Source organism: Neoarius graeffei, chromosome 27 (genome assembly GCF_027579695.1).
Source record: "Neoarius graeffei isolate fNeoGra1 chromosome 27, fNeoGra1.pri, whole genome shotgun sequence".
Classification (NCBI taxonomy): Eukaryota; Metazoa; Chordata; class Actinopteri; order Siluriformes; family Ariidae; genus Neoarius; species Neoarius graeffei.
In genome coordinates, this window is record NC_083595.1 from 46879531 (window position 1) to 46898178 (window position 18648).

General features: G+C 39.6%; 1 protein-coding gene across 5 annotated transcripts in view; it reads left to right on the forward strand.

The window, feature by feature from the left end:
* Window positions 1–18648, forward strand: part of chd9 (chromodomain helicase DNA binding protein 9) — a 98104-nt gene that overhangs the window by 46785 nt on the left and 32671 nt on the right. For 3 of the 5 annotated variants that reach the window (XM_060911410.1, XM_060911411.1, XM_060911413.1), the window contains exons 5-12: window positions 648–716; window positions 867–922; window positions 1292–1409; window positions 5031–5117; window positions 8621–8758; window positions 8941–9062; window positions 17264–17507; window positions 18467–18643. In XM_060911410.1, coding sequence (XP_060767393.1) covers window positions 648–716; window positions 867–922; window positions 1292–1409; window positions 5031–5117; window positions 8621–8758; window positions 8941–9062; window positions 17264–17507; window positions 18467–18643 — 1011 coding nt within the window. Of the gene's footprint in view, window positions 1–647; window positions 717–866; window positions 923–1291; window positions 1410–5030; window positions 5118–8620; window positions 8759–8940; window positions 9063–16513; window positions 16745–17263; window positions 17508–18466; window positions 18644–18648 lie in introns of those variants that run through there. The other 2 variants (XM_060911412.1, XM_060911414.1) reach the window with 2 other exon arrangements.

Genomic DNA, 18648 nt, shown 5'->3' on the forward strand with positions numbered 1-18648 from the left:
AAAAGGCTGTTTTGTGATTGAAACATATGGGTATGGGCGGGGCTAAAATTATACTGCATCCAGCCAGCAGGGGCGCTAGCCCTGTGGTGGCGGCTTCACTTTTTAGACATGATACACTGTCCAGGTTTTCTACAGTCAGTTGTTCAAATCATATGGGTGGCCAAAAATTTAGGAACCAATAAGAGTGATTTTTTTACGTTTGGTATTTATTTAAGGATTTTATATTTATATTTAATTACAGAAAAAAATGGCGTTAACATTGGATAAAAAGGTGCTTCTTGATGCATCTTACAGGAAAATTATCAACGTTTTAACGTGGTAAAAGTAAGCACTTTGTGTCGGGGCACATCACAGCTATAGCCTTATTGATGATTTTCCTATCACAGCACACCCCCAAGTGTTTTATTTCTTACTTATTCCACAACACTGTTGCTTCGTTTTGATTGGTCAGGAGGTGTTGCGGTATTTTTGTGACCACATCGTCCACTTCTAGGTCCATAACACGGCATTTCTGTAACTGACAGTGAAAATGTGAAGTTTTTTTTTTTTGTTCTTGTTGCTGTTTAAGTCATGACTGTTGTATGAAGTTGTGTGTGTGGGGTTTTTTGTTTTGTTTTTTTTTTTCTCTTCTCCCTGTTTTTTCTTAGGAGAACCCCAGTGAGGAGGATGGAGCTGTGGTGGATAAAATCATGGCCTCTCGCATAGATAAGAAGGAGGTAGCGTCAAATATGGAGCATTTATTTAGCTTGTAAAAAAATTTGCATGTGTTGTGTTGGTGTTTTTAGTTTCCATATAGTGTTTAAAAACTGTTGCGTAAAGACGGATTTTTGTTTAATTCAATCATTTGTGTGTTCTTTGTACAACAGGTGTCTCCGGGGGTTGTAGTTGAAGTGGAGGAGTTTTTTGTAAAATACAAAAACTAGTAAGTTTATTTTTTATTTTCTTTCCATGATGAGTACTTTTTTGTTTTCTTTTGCTTTTTGAAGTCCTTAAACACAAAAGCCGTTCCTGGCTCTGTTATTAAGTCAAGAATGATCCGAGCAGCGATTCTGTAGAAACTCACCAAGCATGCACACGTATCTAAATTGCTAGTTACTGTTTTGGATCTCCTCGGCTCTGACGAGCTCTTTCCTAATTAAGGCAAATTAGATTCATCACTGTTTAATGTTAATAATGTGTAATCTGCTTACACGAGCCTGGGTAATACATAAGGCAGGATCAGAAAGCTGTTGACTGTGAGTTGGTGTGTTTACGCATAAAAATGCGAATTATTGTGTGTGTGTGTGTGTAGCTCTTATCTGCATTGTGAGTGGGCTACAGAGCAGCAGTTGGAGAAGGACAAGAGGATCCAGCAGAAAATCAAGCGCTTCAAGATTAAACAGGCCCAGAGAGCGCACTTCTTTGCCGATGTACGTGGGTTTGCTTCCTTTTCACTTGGTTTACTGATTTTTAAATTTTTTTTTTTTTGGTGGTGTATGGTTGTAACAGTGGTCACCATCCTTGCTTCTGGAAGTTTACTTTGCTGCAGAGTTTAGCCCCGAGCATCAAATCTATTCCTGCTAATTGGTTAATAAACTTGTAGCTCACTATAAAGTGCATAATATAAATTCAACAAAGCACCAGGATCACGTATAGAACACCAGTCACTGTGGCAGCGTCCCTTCGAAGCAGGGCCAGGTTAATTGTTTTGTGAAGACGTGGATTCAGGTTGTAGTTGGTACGGTTGATTTACTTTATTATCCACAGCTTTGGTGCAGGTCGAGTAATTGTGTCGAGGATCCCGAGAAAAGCGTTCGTTTCGAGATTATGCGAGTTTGAATCCTGATGTTGAGAGTATAGACCCCTTTCACATGACGTCACCGCGCCGCGAGATTTTGTTAGGCGCCATATTGGAAGACCAAGTACATGCACTCACAATATAAAACAAAGTACGAGCGAGAGTAAAGTGACACGATGGCTGATAATTCTGGTTATGTGAGTACATTACCAGCTGCAGAAAGGGCACGGTATGTGGAGAAACTGGCTGTGATTGATGGGTTTGACCCATATGATAAGACTCACGGCAAGGCAGAATGGAAACATAAGGAGGACCGGACATCAATTCTGCCATCTGTTTGCTACCCAGACATTGTAAACTATTTGTTGTTTACACCCAGTGCCTACACTCAGTGTTCGAACTATGCCGATATTTTCGGGGGGGTCCCTTTTTTTCCCTTGGGGGGGGGGGGCGCTTGTGCTTGTCTCGGAGCGCGGATCTCCAAACACATGAGAAGCCTATCTTACGCACATATCACGCGGACTCCACACCTCCACACACGCATCGCGTCTGAAGTCATAACTCATCAGGGGAAATCGTGTCCGCATTGGCATGTTCAAAAAACAACCTCGCGTCAACAATGATACCACACGCAAGAAAAAAAAACCAGTCAGGCTACTCAACAACCAACCTGGCAGCAGCGAGCAAGCCCCAAACCATCCTAAATTATTATTAAATTGTAGAAGTCTGGGAGGCTTGCTCCTCATACAGTTATCAACTTGGGGCCAATTTAGCATGTTTTAAATCTGAATTTCTTGCGTTTGCTTACCTCAAAGTGTCCACAGATCATGCACAGACTTATCCATTATATCCACAGTTTTTTGCCAAGTCTCACACAGGTTTCTTTCAAGTCTACTGTTGGGCCAATAAATCATAAACAAATCTGAGCTGTTTTATTTGTTTAAGTCGTTTGCCACTCCACTTTATTCTCGTGGGTTCACATACCGCTGCCGTTATTTCCCCCTAATCACGAGTTTGTTGGTCTTCCAAAATGGCGCAGGGTCTGTTTACTTCCGCTTTCGGGTGACGTCAGTGAAAGGGGTCTATACGCTGTCTCTGAGCTCAGGAACGCGTTTAGCACTGTTCTGGGTGGGTGAGAATGAGAGAGTGACCAAACCGTGAAAAAATGGCGTAAAATCTAAAAAAATAAAAAATTGCACAGGTTACAGTGTTTCCCCTGAGTTTACAGGTTTCTATTACAGAGCATTTGGACCTGAACAAACAGCTAACGGAGTCATATTTAAGTCTTGACATTCATTTTAGAGCAATTTTTACAATAGACCCCTTTTTTTTTTCACAACAGAACAATTATTTTACAACAATTAAATTTTCTGAATTTTACAGCAGTTTATCTTACAATAGAATATATTAGTTAATTTAATATCAAGTGTGTTTGAAGACTTCACTTGTCAGTCACTTTTTTTTTTTTTTTAAATAAATGCCTCGTGTCCTCCATCTTTTGCCGCTTAGGGGTTCTGACATTGCTAACTGTTGTTTGAATCGTTTTTGAATGCACCAGAGGAGAGCAGCTTGCTCAGGGGATGTTTCTGCATGGTCCTAGCACCCGCAACCTCTCCTCTTTTTGAGCAGGCGCTTTTTCCGCATGGTTCCAGTGCCTGTGGTGTGGGTTTGCGCCCCGCCCTTCCTTTCCCTGCGCCTTAAAGTGCCATTCCACCATTGGATGTATTCTTTGGCATAAAATACAATATATTTTATGACAACATGACTAGACAGAGAAATCTTTGAGCTTCAAAATGATATATCAAACATCATTTTTTGACAACAACAAGTATATTAATTTTGCAACCAAAGTCACCTACCCTTTTAATTTCCGCGCGGTAGTAAAACGTGATGTCATCGGCAGGTTCCCCTTCTTGTGTACCACGTGTCGGTCTATTTTTAGACCAGGAAACCCCCAAAGTGAGAGAGTCATTTCTCCTCGTATATGGGGGCCAAAAAAATTGCGAAAAATTGAGTTAATCTTTCAGTTAGCTAGATTTATTGGTATTAGCTAGATTTATTGGTATTATTTTTATCGCGTTCTATCCGCCATTGCTGATATGTGCCACGTCATGTGGTACACAAGAAGGGGAACCTGCTGATGACATCACGCGCGGAAATTAAAAGGGTAGGTGACTTTGGTCGCAAAATTAATATACTTGTCGTTGTCAAAAAATTATGTTTGATATATCATTTTGAGGCTAAAAGATTTATCTATCTAGTGATACCATTTATATATGTTGTCAAAATATATTGTATTTTATGCCAAAGAATACATCCAATGGTGGAATGGCACTTTAAAGTGCATATTCTGGACCAATTTCATGTTTGTTTGTTTTTTTAATGAAAGTATGTCCCTTTACACACTCATCCAGAAGGGTAATTTTGCACAAGGCCATCTGTCTAGAGCAGAAAAAAAATAAAATAACAAAACGCATCTGGAAAAATCCCAAGGGAGTCTGGAGCCAGATTCGTGACGTTACCTGTGGAAGCGCCAGCAGGCTGCGAGAGCTTTGTACGGTTTCAGTGCACAGCCTGTGTAGACCAAGCGCTCCCATTTCTCTCTCATTGTCCGGTCTTTTGGAAAACGATGAGTACTAATCCCATCATGATTGGTGTTGCTACACCCTCCTACGATACATCTGTTAACCATTTTAATAATTACACGATAACGTTGAAGAAATTTGCAGAAAACCACCAGGTCGTTTTCTTATAAACAAACCAGCGCTGACGTAGGATTCAGAAGGAGGCGTCCTGCACGCGACGTCACGAAAATCAATGTTTCCCGGGAAATCCAAATGCAAAGTTTTTTCAGAGGCGGACCAATTCGCCTCAAACGGCTCGATTTCAACTGAATTTTTCTGGTATTGCGCAAGGTAAAAAAAATTGCACAAAATGTGACCGATATTTGATGCAAGTTTAATATAAAACAGGAGAATTACATTGATCTTGCTCCTGAATTTACCCTTGATGTGCACTTTTAAAAAGTATCTTGGAGGCAACACTGACTCATTTTGTCTTTTAGAATAGTTTGTGATTTTACAACACGTAGAACAGTGAGTAGGGGAGTATTTCAGACACGGCTCCTGATTGGCTGGCTACAGGTAAGGAATAAACTCTACAGGAAGGTAAATCTTCCGGAGCAGCGGTGATGGTGGTCATGGTGCGCGTTAGTGTGTTTAGTGTTTCAGACATCCTGTAATGTGTGTTATAGATGGAGGAGGATCCATTTAATCCTGATTACGTAGAAGTGGACAGAGTCCTTGAGGTCTCGTACTGCGAGGACAAGGACACTGGAGAGGTAACATTTTTAGTGACTCTGCCACTCTGTTGTGCTGCACAGCATGCTTTCACACTTTGGACCATATTTACCGAGCTGGATGCGAGCGAGTTTATTTGTAAATATTTAATTGGAGAATTTACACAAATTTGGTATTCATGAAAATCCTGTAAGATCTGGAAAACTTTTCTATCCTGTTTGTGTATGCAAATTTATGCATAATAAGACTAGCTAATGTAAACCTTGATTGATCAGCTTCAATTGCTTACGGGTTTTAATTACATAATGGAGGTTTTGTGAAACCCAAACCCAGTCATTTCATATTAATGGCAATAAGTAAAGGAATATGAAAATATTTTAAAAAAAAAACAAAAAACAAGCAAACTTTAAATTAATTTCATTGACATGAAATGGTGTATAAAAGGAGAACGTGCTGCAGTGGCTCTGATTTTGTGTGCGAGCGAGAGATGCCTACTAGTACGGATTGGCCATATTTTGTACAGAAAAGTTACGTAAATACGATGTTACGGCAAACAATGTTATTCTGTACGGAATTATTATAAAGTCTTAAAAAATTCCAGTGAGTTGTTTTTAAATGTCCAAGTGACTTTTTCAATCCATGCGCAATTCACGGCTAGGCTATTTATTTTTACGACAACCACACATGCTGTGTGTGACATGCGCAGATTCCGCACATTTGCTCGCGCTATTTTCGATACGGTAGAATGGCCGTGCATTACACCCAGTCAAAAGGGCAATGGATACGCACTGCAAACTGTGTAGAACTGACATTAACATCACTCGTGGTGGTCGCGATGACTGCACGCGGCATGTCAGCTACAAAAAAAAAAAACATATGGAGTATGCTGAAATGGCGAGTCAGGCGGAAAGTAAATCTGGGGGTATCCAGCAGTTTTTTACGAAACCTGTGGATGAAAAGACACGGAACGTGACACGTGCTGAAGCGGTGATGGTTGACCTGTGCTTGGAGTTGAACTTGCCAATTAGTGCCATGAAATGTGAGTTAAACTTATTCGGTTTCTTTTTACATGTCTGATTTTTATTCACTGAAATATCAAACACTGGCTGTACTTCTTTAATTCAAAGTCTTTTCAGTGTTGCAAGTGCAAATGTACATGTAGTATGATCAAAAACAGAATTTTATGATTAGTGGTGTTGGGATTGTGGCAAAAAATTGATCATTCCACTGTTTTAAATACAATTATAAATGTCATTTTATTCAATGTCTCTTCTGAAGCATTATGCTGAAGTATTTATATATTGGGACATTAAGATAACAATGTCGGACTCTCTTTGGCATGAAATAAGAAATTTTTTTTTAATTTTATTAGAATCCGTAAACAGGTAGAATATTTTGCCAGGCAATATAATATAATACTTTTGAGGAGTTACACTCAATACCAATGATTGGTAGTCAACTGTAATGTCTGCAAACAAGGAACACTATTGTATTTATAAAAACGTGATTTATTGTATGCTGTAGAAATTTGTTGAGTGTAAATTCAGTTGAGATGGCTGCTCGTGTTTTGTTTATTCAATTCACACAAAACAGTACTTTTTAATAATTTAAATGTTAAACATATTGGTATATACACCTCTTTATAATGGAAATGCACATAAATTAATGTTACTGAAAGTCATTCCAAAATACTGAAAAATGTTTTCAAGAATACTGAAATTCAAAATTTGGGGTAGGCATCTCTGGAGATGGTTCTGTTTGCTGCAGGACCTTTTTGTGTCTTTATTAGAACCAGCACTATGTGAGCAATAAGTTGCCCTGTGTGATGCTCTTGGTGTCCATGATCACCTCGCTCCAACGGAGATGTGTATATATCCCCCACCCCACCCCCTCATTTTCATGCCGAACCTTCTTTTCACATTTTAATTCACCATATCTGTAATTTAGCGCCAGGTTTTAAATTCTCAGGTGCTGTTATAATTTAACGAGTGAGCTTTTGCTTATGTTGTTTTGTGGGCGTCTCCGAATCAGCTGTGCCATGTACGCACCTGGTAATTTTACTGGTAATGGGCATGTGTTGGAGATTACCAGTTTCCACAAGCGTCCCTGAGATCCAGTGGAAATTTTCGGTTTGGTTTGGCTTACGCAAACATTTACTCGCGTCTTTACCAACAGATTGATTAAATGAGGCCCAGTGTTCATTTCGTGTGAGATTTGGAAAACACTTGCTGCCAGTAAGGTATTAGATCACATAAGGAGCAGGATTAAGAGTCTCAGAAATGTTTGGCACCGTGGAGCAAGTGCACGTTCTGGCAGAAGGAGGAGAGGAGCAGTGGGCCTTTTAAAGAGGTATGTAGATGGTACTGTCTTGTGAGTGCGTAATATGGGCAGTATCAGGATACTTCCAAGAAGCTTTATGATTTAAAGGTTTGCTAAGAAACTACCAATAAAACTGGAGAAAAGTCAAACTTTGGTTTGTGTACCAGAAACGTATTAAAATAAAAATAGGAATCGGTCTGAATTTATAACAGTCGTTTTATTAGCCTTCGATGAGGACTCGGCAATATCGCTGAAAAATGTATCAAAATAAAATGATTCATTTCAGTCTATCGATAATTATTGAGAATTTTTTAAATGACCTACTTTTAATAATTACCAGGAAGAAAGATTTAATTTAACCCCTTTATTTTGAATTAATTTTGACAAGTTCCTCACCGTCTGGACTCCGTGCCTACAAACATGGCTGCCTTGGACTACAATACCCAAGCGTACACTCTGTGTGTGTGTGTGTGTGTGTGTGTATATATATATCACGGTCTCGCTTGCGTTCACCTTGACCTGACTTCTGATTGTGCACACCACAACCACAGTCACACTATTTAAAAGACTCTTATTTCCGCTCACTAACTGCGAGGCGTTTGTTGAAGTGTCCGTGTGTTTAACCTTACCAAGCCGTTGTTTGCTGTTCTGGTTTTTCAACTTTTAGTTCCTGGATTTGAGTTTGGATTTTTGCCCGAGTATTATTGTGTACCGGTTGCCTGAGTTTATGCCTGCTTTTTGATCAAGTTTTTGATTTGGATTTGTCTGCCTGGTTCCCCTGATTTAAACAGTTTTTAATTTGCATTTTTGTTCACTTTCCTGATACCGTTGTTGTTGTTACATGTCAATGGTGTAATCGAGCAATACACCTATTAAATGATTAGCTATTTGCGTGCCACTTGTAGCACGCTGCATTATCAAGGCATATGATGGGCTGTTTATGAGCCAGAGAGGACCACGAGCGGGGTTTGTTCACACAACCGAACTTTGTGTCTTCGTTATGTGTTTTTCTGGCAGTTTGCATTTAATGAATTTTAAGTGAAACATTAATCAAACGTTTGTATCGAACATTTTTGTTGAAGTGTTTGTTTAGAGAGCCGTATACCTGTATATTGCTGTCGTTTTATCACCCAGGCCTACATTCGACGATAAAAAGCATTTCTGAATTGCTGGTGATGTTAGTCCTGATATAATAAGAGAGGGTGTGTGTGTGTGTGTGTTGTAGCCAGTGGTGTATTACCTGGTGAAGTGGTGTTCACTGCCGTATGAAGACAGCACATGGGAGCTAAAGGAAGACGTGGATCAGAGTAAGATTGTGGAGTTTGAGCAGCTGCAGGCAGCAAGACCAGACTCCAGAAGAATGGTGAGACTGTCTCTTTCTGTCGCACTTCCTGTTTCTCCCTCAGTTTATTATTGATCAGTTGCCTTATTGAGGTCAAGTATTCTAATATATAAACAGCACGACTTTGTGCATACGTAACATTTCTCACAGCTGGTGCAGCTGTAACAACACTCTCTCCTCCTCCTCCTCTACTGTGTCTTCAGGAGCGCCCCCCAGCGAGTCACTGGAAGAAGCTGGAGCAGTCGAGGGAGTACCGGAACGGGAACAGTCTCAGGGAATACCAGCTGGAGGGCGTCAACTGGCTGCTCTTCAACTGGTACAACAGGTCAGTGATGTTTTCTCCTAATAAAGGGTGGGACTGTGTACAGGATATGACTGGATCATGACGCAGAAATCTGAGACTGTCTCACTGTCCTACTGCTTGGAAGATACATTAACAGAAACGTACCAAAAAGAAAAACACACACACATTTCTGCAGGTGAATCATGATCTTTCTGAGGTTGCGCGGGAGCAAAGCTGCGCGAGAGCGGGCCGAGAGGTTGCGCGAGAGCGGGCCGAGAGGTTGAGCGAGAGCGGGCCGAGAGGTTGAGCGAGAGCGGGCCGAGAGGTTGCGCGGGAGCGAAGCTGAGCGAGAGCGGGCCGAGAGGTTGCGCGAGAGCGGGCCGAGAGGTTGCGCGAGAGCGGGCCGAGAGGTTGCGCGAGAGCGGGCCGAGAGGTTGCGCGAGAGCGGGCCGAGAGGTTGAGCGAGAGCGGGCCGAGAGGTTGCGCGAGAGCGGGCCGAGAGGTTGCGCGAGAGCGGGCCGAGAGGTTGCGCGGGAGCGAGGCTGCGCGAGAGCGGGCCGAGAGGTTGCGCAGGAACGGGCCGCGTAATAACAAACGCAATGCCCCCGAAGAAAGCTCCTACGGTCGAGGAGATTGAGGATATTAAAAAATCCCTCGACTTTCTGGGGGAAGAAATCTCTGCTGTCAGGGTGCAGCAGAAGACCATCCTGGACCTGGTAGAAGAGGTCAAAGCTCTGAGGCTGCAGAATTCAGAGAAGGCAAAGAGGATCGCCATTCTCGAGAACCGAGTGGAGGAGCTGGAGCAGTACACCCGGATGAATGACATCATTGTGACCGGACTGCAAATTCAACCCCGCTCATATGCTGGAGCAGTGGCGAGAAGAGACGGAGAGGAACTGAACGAGGAGGATGCTAACTCTGTGGAGAAACAGGTGTTAGCATTCCTGCACTCCAAGGGGATTGAGGTAAAAAGCAATAACATCGAAGCATGTCACCCTCTCCCACGGAGAAGCAACACAGGCAAACCAGCTGTAATAATGAGATTTGCCAACAGAAAGCATAAGATGCAATTGTTAAAACAAGGGAAGAAACTGAAAGGCTCAGATGTGTTTTTAAATGAGCACTTAACAAAAAAAAATGCAGATATTGCAAAAAAGGCGAGACTACTAAGGAAACAGGGGAAAATCCAAAACACTTGGACACAAAACTGCAAGATTTTCATCAAGTTGAGGGGATCTCCAGAAGAGGCCAAGATCTTGGTCATCCGAGATATTGGGGAACTGGACAAATTCTGAGGGAGCCAAATAAAGCAATTTACAATCATGACACAAGGACTGGACGCTGGACACTGGACACAAGAACTGGACACTTTCCATTATACTGAGCACAAAATACAAGATATGGAAAATAATATTGATCCGGAAAATAATCTTTTCAGCAACATCAATATCAGCTGCCGGTATTACACTGAATATCAATACAATGCAAAGATCAGAGACGGAAATAAGATATCAATTATTCATTTCAATATCAGAAGTCTGTATGCCAATTTCCATAAAATGAAGGAATATCTCAGTCAGTTCAATACTCCATTCAATATAATAGCCATATCAGAAACTTGGATCAACGATGAGATGGGAGTAGATTTTGAGCTGAACGGGTATGAATTAAATTATATCAATAGAAAGAACAAAAGAGGAGGGGGAGTGGCAATATATGTTGATAATAGTTTGGAATATAAAATTAATAATAAAATGACGGTAGCTGTTGATGATTGGATGGAGTGTATTACAATAGAAATATGCTGTGAAAAAATGAAAAATATAATGGTGAGCTGTATATACAGATCTCCTGGATCAAGCATAGAAGTTTTTATAGATTGGATGGAAAGTATGTTTATAAAATCAACTCAGAAGGTCATGTACATCTGTGGTGATTTTAACATCGACCTCTTAAATCATAAGAAACATAAAATGACAGAAGAGTTCATTAATTCAATGTTAAGTATGGGACTGTACCCAACTATTACCAGACCAAGCAGGATCACTTCTCACAGCACCACTTTAATAGATAATATATTTACTAATATCCTGGAAAATAATATAGAGAGCGGTCTACTATTAACAGACATCAGTGACCATCTACCTATTTTTAATGTATATTACTGTAATTATAGCAAGAAAAAGGATAATAAAAATTATAAATATATAAGAATGAAAACTGAAGAAACCATGATTGCACTAAAAAATGACTTAATAATACAGGACTGGAATGTAGTTTATAAAGAAAAAGATGTTGATAAAGCATATGAGGAATTTTTAATAATATTCAATGAACTATATAATAAAAATTGTCCTATAAAGAAATACAGTAATATACATAAATATACAAATAGTCCGTGGGTCACCAAGGGGCTACAAAATGCCTGCAAAAAGAAAAATATATTATACAGACAATTCTTAAAGCATCGAACTATAGAGGCAGAGGAAAAATATAAAAAATATAAAAATAAATTAACTAATATTATGAGGATATGTAAGAAAGACTATTATAATAAATTAGTGGAGAAAAATAAAAACAATATTAAAGGTATATGGACTGTATTGAATGGTATTGTGAGAAATGGATCCAAAACTACAAATTACCCAGAGTACTACACTGTAAATGATAAGACCATAAATAATATGGAGGATGTGGTGAATGGTTTTAATCAATTCTTTGTAAATGTGGGACCAGATTTAGCGGCAAAAATAAAGGAACCCGAAACAACACAATGTGGGGACATAGAAGATATGGGGGACAGAAATCCAAGTACAATTTTTCTAACTGCAACTGATGAGGAAGAAATTATCCAAATTGTAAGAAAATGTAAAAACAAAACTTCTGCAGACTGGAATGATATAGACATGTCAACAGTAAAGACAGTTATTGAGGGAATTGTGAAACCACTCACCCACATCTGCAATTTATCTTTTCAATCAGGTACATTTCCAGACAAAATGAAAATTGCAAAAGTGATACCATTGTTTAAAACCGGAGATAGACACCATTTCACAAACTACAGGCCTGTTTCTTTACTCCCCCAATTCTCCAAAATACTCGAAAAACTTTTTTCAGATAGACTGGACAAATTCATTGAAAAACACAACCTCCTTACAGACAGTCAATATGGATTCAGAACGGACAGATCAACATCGATGGCACTAATGGAACTAATAGAGGAAATCACAAAATGTATAGACAATAAAAAAATAGCAATTGGAGTATTTGTGGACCTAAAAAAAGCATTCGATACTATTGATCATAGTATATTATTAAGTAAACTAGAAAAGTGTGGTGTTAGGGGAGTTGGGTGGAGCTGGCTGTCGAGCTATCTAAGAAACAGGCAACAGTTTGTGCAGATAGGTGACCATAAATCTGATTTCATGAACATTACATGCGGGGTACCACAGGGGTCAATATTAGGTCCGAAATTATTCATAATATACATCAATGACATATGTACAATTTCGCAAGAATTGAAATTTGTTTTGTTTGCAGATGACACCAATATTTTTTGTTCCGGTGAGAATTTGCAGCAGACTTTAGAGATAATCACAACTGAAATAAATAAACTAAAACTATGGTTTGACAAAAATAAATTATCATTAAATCTAAGCAAAACAAAGATTATGTTGTTTGGGAGACATAAAATAGATTGTAATGTAGAATTGATAATAGACAATACTAAGATAGAAATGGTAGAGGAAATTAAATTTCTTGGTGTGATTTTGGATCCTAAAGTCTGCTGGAAACCTCATGTAGGATACGTACGAGCAAAACTGGCAAAGTGCTCGGCAATTCTGTGGAAAACAAAATATATTCTTGATTGTAAATCTTTGCATACTATATATTACTCATTATTTTTGCCATATCTGACTTATTGTGTCGAAGTCTGGGGAAACACCTACAAAACCACTCTGCAGCCGATATGTACAATACAGAAAAGAGCAATAAGGACAATAAACAAAACAGGATACAGAGATCACACAAACCCACTATTCATAAAATCACACATGTTGAAATTTATGGATCTGGTCAAATTCAGAACAGCACAAATAATGTACAAAGCAAGAAATAATCTATTGCCAAAAAATATACAAGGAATGTTTAGTGAGAGAGAGGGGGGATATAATCTAAGGGGAGACCTAAATTTTAAAAAACCAAAGGTTCGAACAAATATGAAAAGCATGTGCGTATCGAGCTGTGGGGTGACTTTATGGAACAGACTGGAGACAGAAATAAAACAAAGTGCAAATATAATTCTGTTTAAAAAAAGGTACAAAAAAATATTTTTAAACAAGTATATTGCAGAGGAAATATGTTAATGGAGGATGATGAGGGATAAATAGAATAGGGTTGATTGTTATATTAGAACTAGCTTAGTATATGGTATATATTTATTTATGGGGATAGATATCTTCATATTTACAGGGATAAGTATGTAGTAGATATTTTTTTTTTTTGTAATTATATATTTATATAGATAGTTATGTGTATATGTATATATATGTATATGGATATGGTATGTAGTATATATTTATTTTTGTAATTATATATTTATATGGATAATCATGAAGTGTATATGTGGTATATATTTTTATAAGTGTATTAATGTAGTTTGGATTTCGGGGTAGTTAAAAAGGGGTGGGAAATTAAAAAAAGTATTGTACTTCTTCCCACTCCTTTTTCGAACAATGTGCGGTGTATTGTAATGTAATAGCTCTTTATATTATTTTATTTATTCTTTTTTTGTCACTTTTTTCATTTTCTTTCTTTTGTATGTATAAATAGTTACATACATTTTTATACATGTTCGAAATAAATAAATTCATTCATTCATTCATTCATTCAAATCTTTCTGACAAGACGGTTTATTTAAAACATGCTCACAATTTTTACAGGTTAAGAGCAGGCTTGTTATACAGGTTTTTCGTTGCGTGCTTGGCATAAAATTTAAACACAGCCTGATTAGAGACGCGCACAAAAAAACAAAAACTTGCAAGGTCCTGGCAATACATCTTACATCAAGTGTAAGCTGATTGGTTGATTCTGCAGTGATTCCAGAATCAACATTCGAGTCACTGGAAAGTTATCAGGATTGTCAGAGGCCAACACACACTTGTCGATTGATTTGCACGAGGTGGCAGATGAAATGTTTTAGAAATTGTGGAGTGACGTGCGTTTGTGGATCATATCCAGCATGGTCGTGTGCTAAAGGGCTGGGCGATATGACGATAGGTTATCAGTATCGTGATAAGTTATCTTCTGAGTAGGGATGGCGAAAACTAAACCACTGAGCCTGTTAGCCGGTTAAAGTCGGTTAACCTATGAGTTTAAACAGGGATGCAAACGGCGCGCCTTTTAGCGGATGCCACCTTTTTCACGGCTGAATCGTGCAAAGGTCCGATTTTTTTTTTGGGGGGGGGCGTTGGAGTGTCTGAATAATTTCATCAGAGTAAATTCTATATGCTTAAAGGAAAGCAATCGGATCTGCACGATTCAGCCGTGAAAAAGTCAGCATCTGCGCCTTTAGTTTGCGTGGAGAGATATGATCTGCAATAACATGCATTGTTGGCTACAGACCGAAACATACTTTCAGAATGCACTGGCCAAGGCAGGACTAAACTCCATGTGCCTTCTAATAATAATTAAAAAAAAAAAAAACAATAGTAATTTGTAAGCTAAAAAGCCTGCGTCTACACTTTTTTCTTTCGCCGAGTGGCAGCTGTGTTCAACTGGGGCAGGAGGGCAGGACATGACTGAATGGGTGTTTCTGATTTGTCAGCTGTCTTTAACTGGGGCGGGAGGGCAGGACATGACTGAATGGGTGTTTCTGATTTGTCAGCTGTCTTTAACTGGGGCAGGAGGGCGGGACATGACTGAATGGGTGTTTCTGATTCGTCAGCTGTCGTCCTTACACCGCATGGCACGCCCCAAGCGTTTCAACACAGAATTCCAAGTCCTCCGCTCCAAAATCGGCAGCTTCAAAACGATTGATTTTTTTTTTTTTAACCGACAACCAAAAAAAAATTAACCGGTTGACGTTGATTCGGTCAACCACCGGTCAAACGGTCATCGGTTAACATCCCTACTTCTGAGATGCCCTTTTATTTTTTTTTGGGAGATATCTTGGATTTTCTTCATTGTCTTCTTCCTCCAAACTGCTTGGGGATTTTAAAATTTTGTACCCAATTTAAAAAAAATTTGCTAAAAGCAATAGTATTTATTCTGAAGAAACCTGAACCATCTCAAAACCCGTCCCGGATGTGATAAATGTGTAAAAGCTGCTTCCTTCAAATCTTTATAATTGCTAATTCATGTAGAACTTGTGATGGGACATCAATATGATTTGGTTTTAATCCTATTTCTTATCTCCGGTCCTGTTTGTTTCCTTAGTCTTAATGTATCAGGTGTCTAACGGTAGATATTTTATAGTTACGTACTTGAGTCTGTATGGCAGGGGTTCCCAAACCACAATCCCAAATGGTGGGCATTATGAATTTTTTTTTTTTTTTTTTTTTTCTTACTACAGCTTTATAACCGAAGAGTTATTGTACTAATTGAACATTTTTATTGTCCACTTTGTGGCCAAAAGTTTGTTCACTATCCCACCCACCCATGTGCTTTTTGAACTCCCCGTTCCAGATTTAGTCCCCTGTTATAATAATAACCTCCTCTCTTCCTACGCAAGTGCAAATGCTAGTGTCAGGATAGTTTAAAAAAAAAAAAAGGGACTACACTGGCACTAATTTTAAGTGTTTGAAATTGTCTCTGTGCAGTATTCCAGAATTGTAGCATGCCAAATTTATCTTCATAGTTCAATTGCTATGCGTAGTATTAATTTGTAAAATAAAGGAATTAAAATGAGCAAGGAGATCGTGAGTGTATCTTCGGATAAACGGGTAAAGGTTCCTGCCAATTTTCCAGGGTTTTGAAAGTAGAGTCATGGTCTGAATAACTATAATATTCTCAGACCACATCTACAGGTTTCTCTCTCTCTCTCTCACACACAATGTTTTTCTGTTATACCCATTATTTTCTTTCCTTGGCTTACATTCAAAGCTGTTAAATTATTGTTTTCTACCTGAAGCTCTGCAGGAAAGCAGGAAGTGGATAAAAGTAGGGTTTTTTTTTTTTCTCATAATAAGCGTGAGATGTTTTATAGTTTTATTTCACTGCAGATTTTGCTGAGGTGTTCTAGTTATTAAACAATCTAGTAGCAAGATGGTGTGTGCGCGCACATGTCAGGGCAAGCAGAGGTAGAGACACACACACACGGAGAGAGAGAGGGATAGACATGGAGCTGGGTGCCAGATTGTTAAGTAGTGCGGAAGAGGATCCAGTGGAGTGTGCAGCTGACGGCATGTCTGAGCCCACATGCCAGCGCCACACACACAACAGCACAGACATGCACACAACAGCACAGACATGCACACACCCAGTCTTATTTCATACAGGCATGAAGCAGAGACGAACAAGAACACAGTGTGATTTCACACCCATTGTTCATTTTAGCAAAACCGCAGAGGGTGTTTATGTTCCTGCACCGAATTTGTTTCGCTTTTTCGGAAAACAAACACAGGATTTCTCCACCTTAATGTCAAAGAGCTTGGTGGCCTTTGTGAACAGAACGAGGGAGAGAAAGAGACGTCACGACTGTCCCGAGCTGTTAGAGTAAGCAGGTAACTTGGTTTTTGTGGATGTTCAACAAAATTGTCAGCCATCATTAGTAAATTACTGCACCGAAACATTTAAGGACATGCTGTAATAGGAAAATAATCAACTTCTGGGTGGTAACACTGACTCATTGGAGGACTCATCATTGATTTTATTTTCCTGTAAGTGAACGTCCTGCAGTGTTTTATTCCTTACTTGTTCTTTTCGTGCATAATGTTCAGGCTGATTTTAAGAAAATATAACATAATTAAATAATAAATAAATCGCCTCCAAATGAAGTGAAATTAAAAAAAAAAAAAAGGGACCGACTCGAACATCTTTTTGTGACGGATGATTATTTTATTTAATTTAAGACCTTTTTTTTGTTTGTTTGTTTAATTTTGGACCTTATTTTGTTTTCCCTTACTTACTTTTCAATATAAAAAAGTATTTATAAAGAGTACATGACGGGCACCTTTGTCATCTGAAACCTCGAAAGAATCTGTATGTTGATTTAAATTATTTATGCTTCCTCTCTGTCTCAGACGTAACTGTATCTTGGCTGACGAGATGGGTTTGGGGAAAACCATCCAGTCGATCACGTTCCTGGACGAGATCCACTCGACAGGGATCAAAGGGCCGTTCCTGATCATCGCACCTCTCTCCACGATCGCTAACTGGGAGCGCGAGTTCCGCACATGGACCCACCTCAACGTCATCGTCTATCACGGCAGTGCACTCAGCCGCCAGATGTTGCAGCAATACGAGATGTACTTCCGAGATGCTCAGGTTGGCACGCGCGTGCACATCTCCCTCTCTCTCTCTCACACACACACACACTTTCACACTTGCTCATCGTACAAATGTGCATGCGTGAGTCATAAAGCAGTGACACTGACAGGAAGATTGTACGCTCAGGAATGTTGGCTGTGTTAATGTGCATTCTCTGTGTGTGTGTGTGTGTGTGTGTGTGTGTGTGTGTGTGTTAGAGAGTGAGAACTATGACTTCTTTTCATTTAAGTGATGCACAGAGGGGTTTAGTCAGCTCGTTGTAGCTTGAGGTTTATACGCACAATCTCACCTGGTCAGTCGGAGGCTAAATGGACACACGTCTTAAAGAATCAATGGCATTTAATTTTCCTGATTTCACGTGCCTTTGTGCAGTTTCGTTTTCATGCATAGGTAGAAGAAATGGCAAAAGCATCACTACACAAAGCTGTTTTTCCTCCATAGAACATTTCCAGTAGGCGCAACAGTGAAATTTCAGGCCACTCAGATGAAAATGTAGAAATTCTTTGTCCTTTCCGGTGTAACACGCGTACAGCAGAGTAGCGTTTCTGTTGCTCCTTCACCATGGCCTTGCACCACATTTCCACTAGTTTGCGTTTGATTTTAAGGTTGTGTATAAATCCTGAGCAAGTGGTCAGTCTTTACGTGTTATTTAGAGTATATTATATCTGTCCTCGGGTCCGATAGAGAGATGGCCGAAGTCCGGTTTATTCGCATTAATTAGACGGTCAATGCACGTTTATTCCTGTCCATGTCTGTCTGACTCTCTCTCTTTACATCACGGTTTCTTTATTTCTCTCTGTGTCTCTTTCATGCTGTCTCTTTTTCTCTCCTTCTGTAAACCTTTCTCTTTTTGTCTGTTATGTCTCTCGCTGCCTATCTCTCTCTGTCTCCTTCTCCTTATGTCACTTAGGTCTCTTATCTCTCTCTGTCTTTGTGTTTTCCTCTCTCTCCGTCAGGGTCGTGTGGTGAGGGGCACATACCGGTTTCAGGCGGTTATCACCACGTTCGAGATGATTTTAGGAGGCTGTCCGGAGCTCAACGCCATCGACTGGCGCTGCGTGATCATCGACGAAGCTCATCGCCTGAAAAACAAGAACTGCAAGTTGCTGGAGGGCTTCAAACTTATGCGCCTGGTACG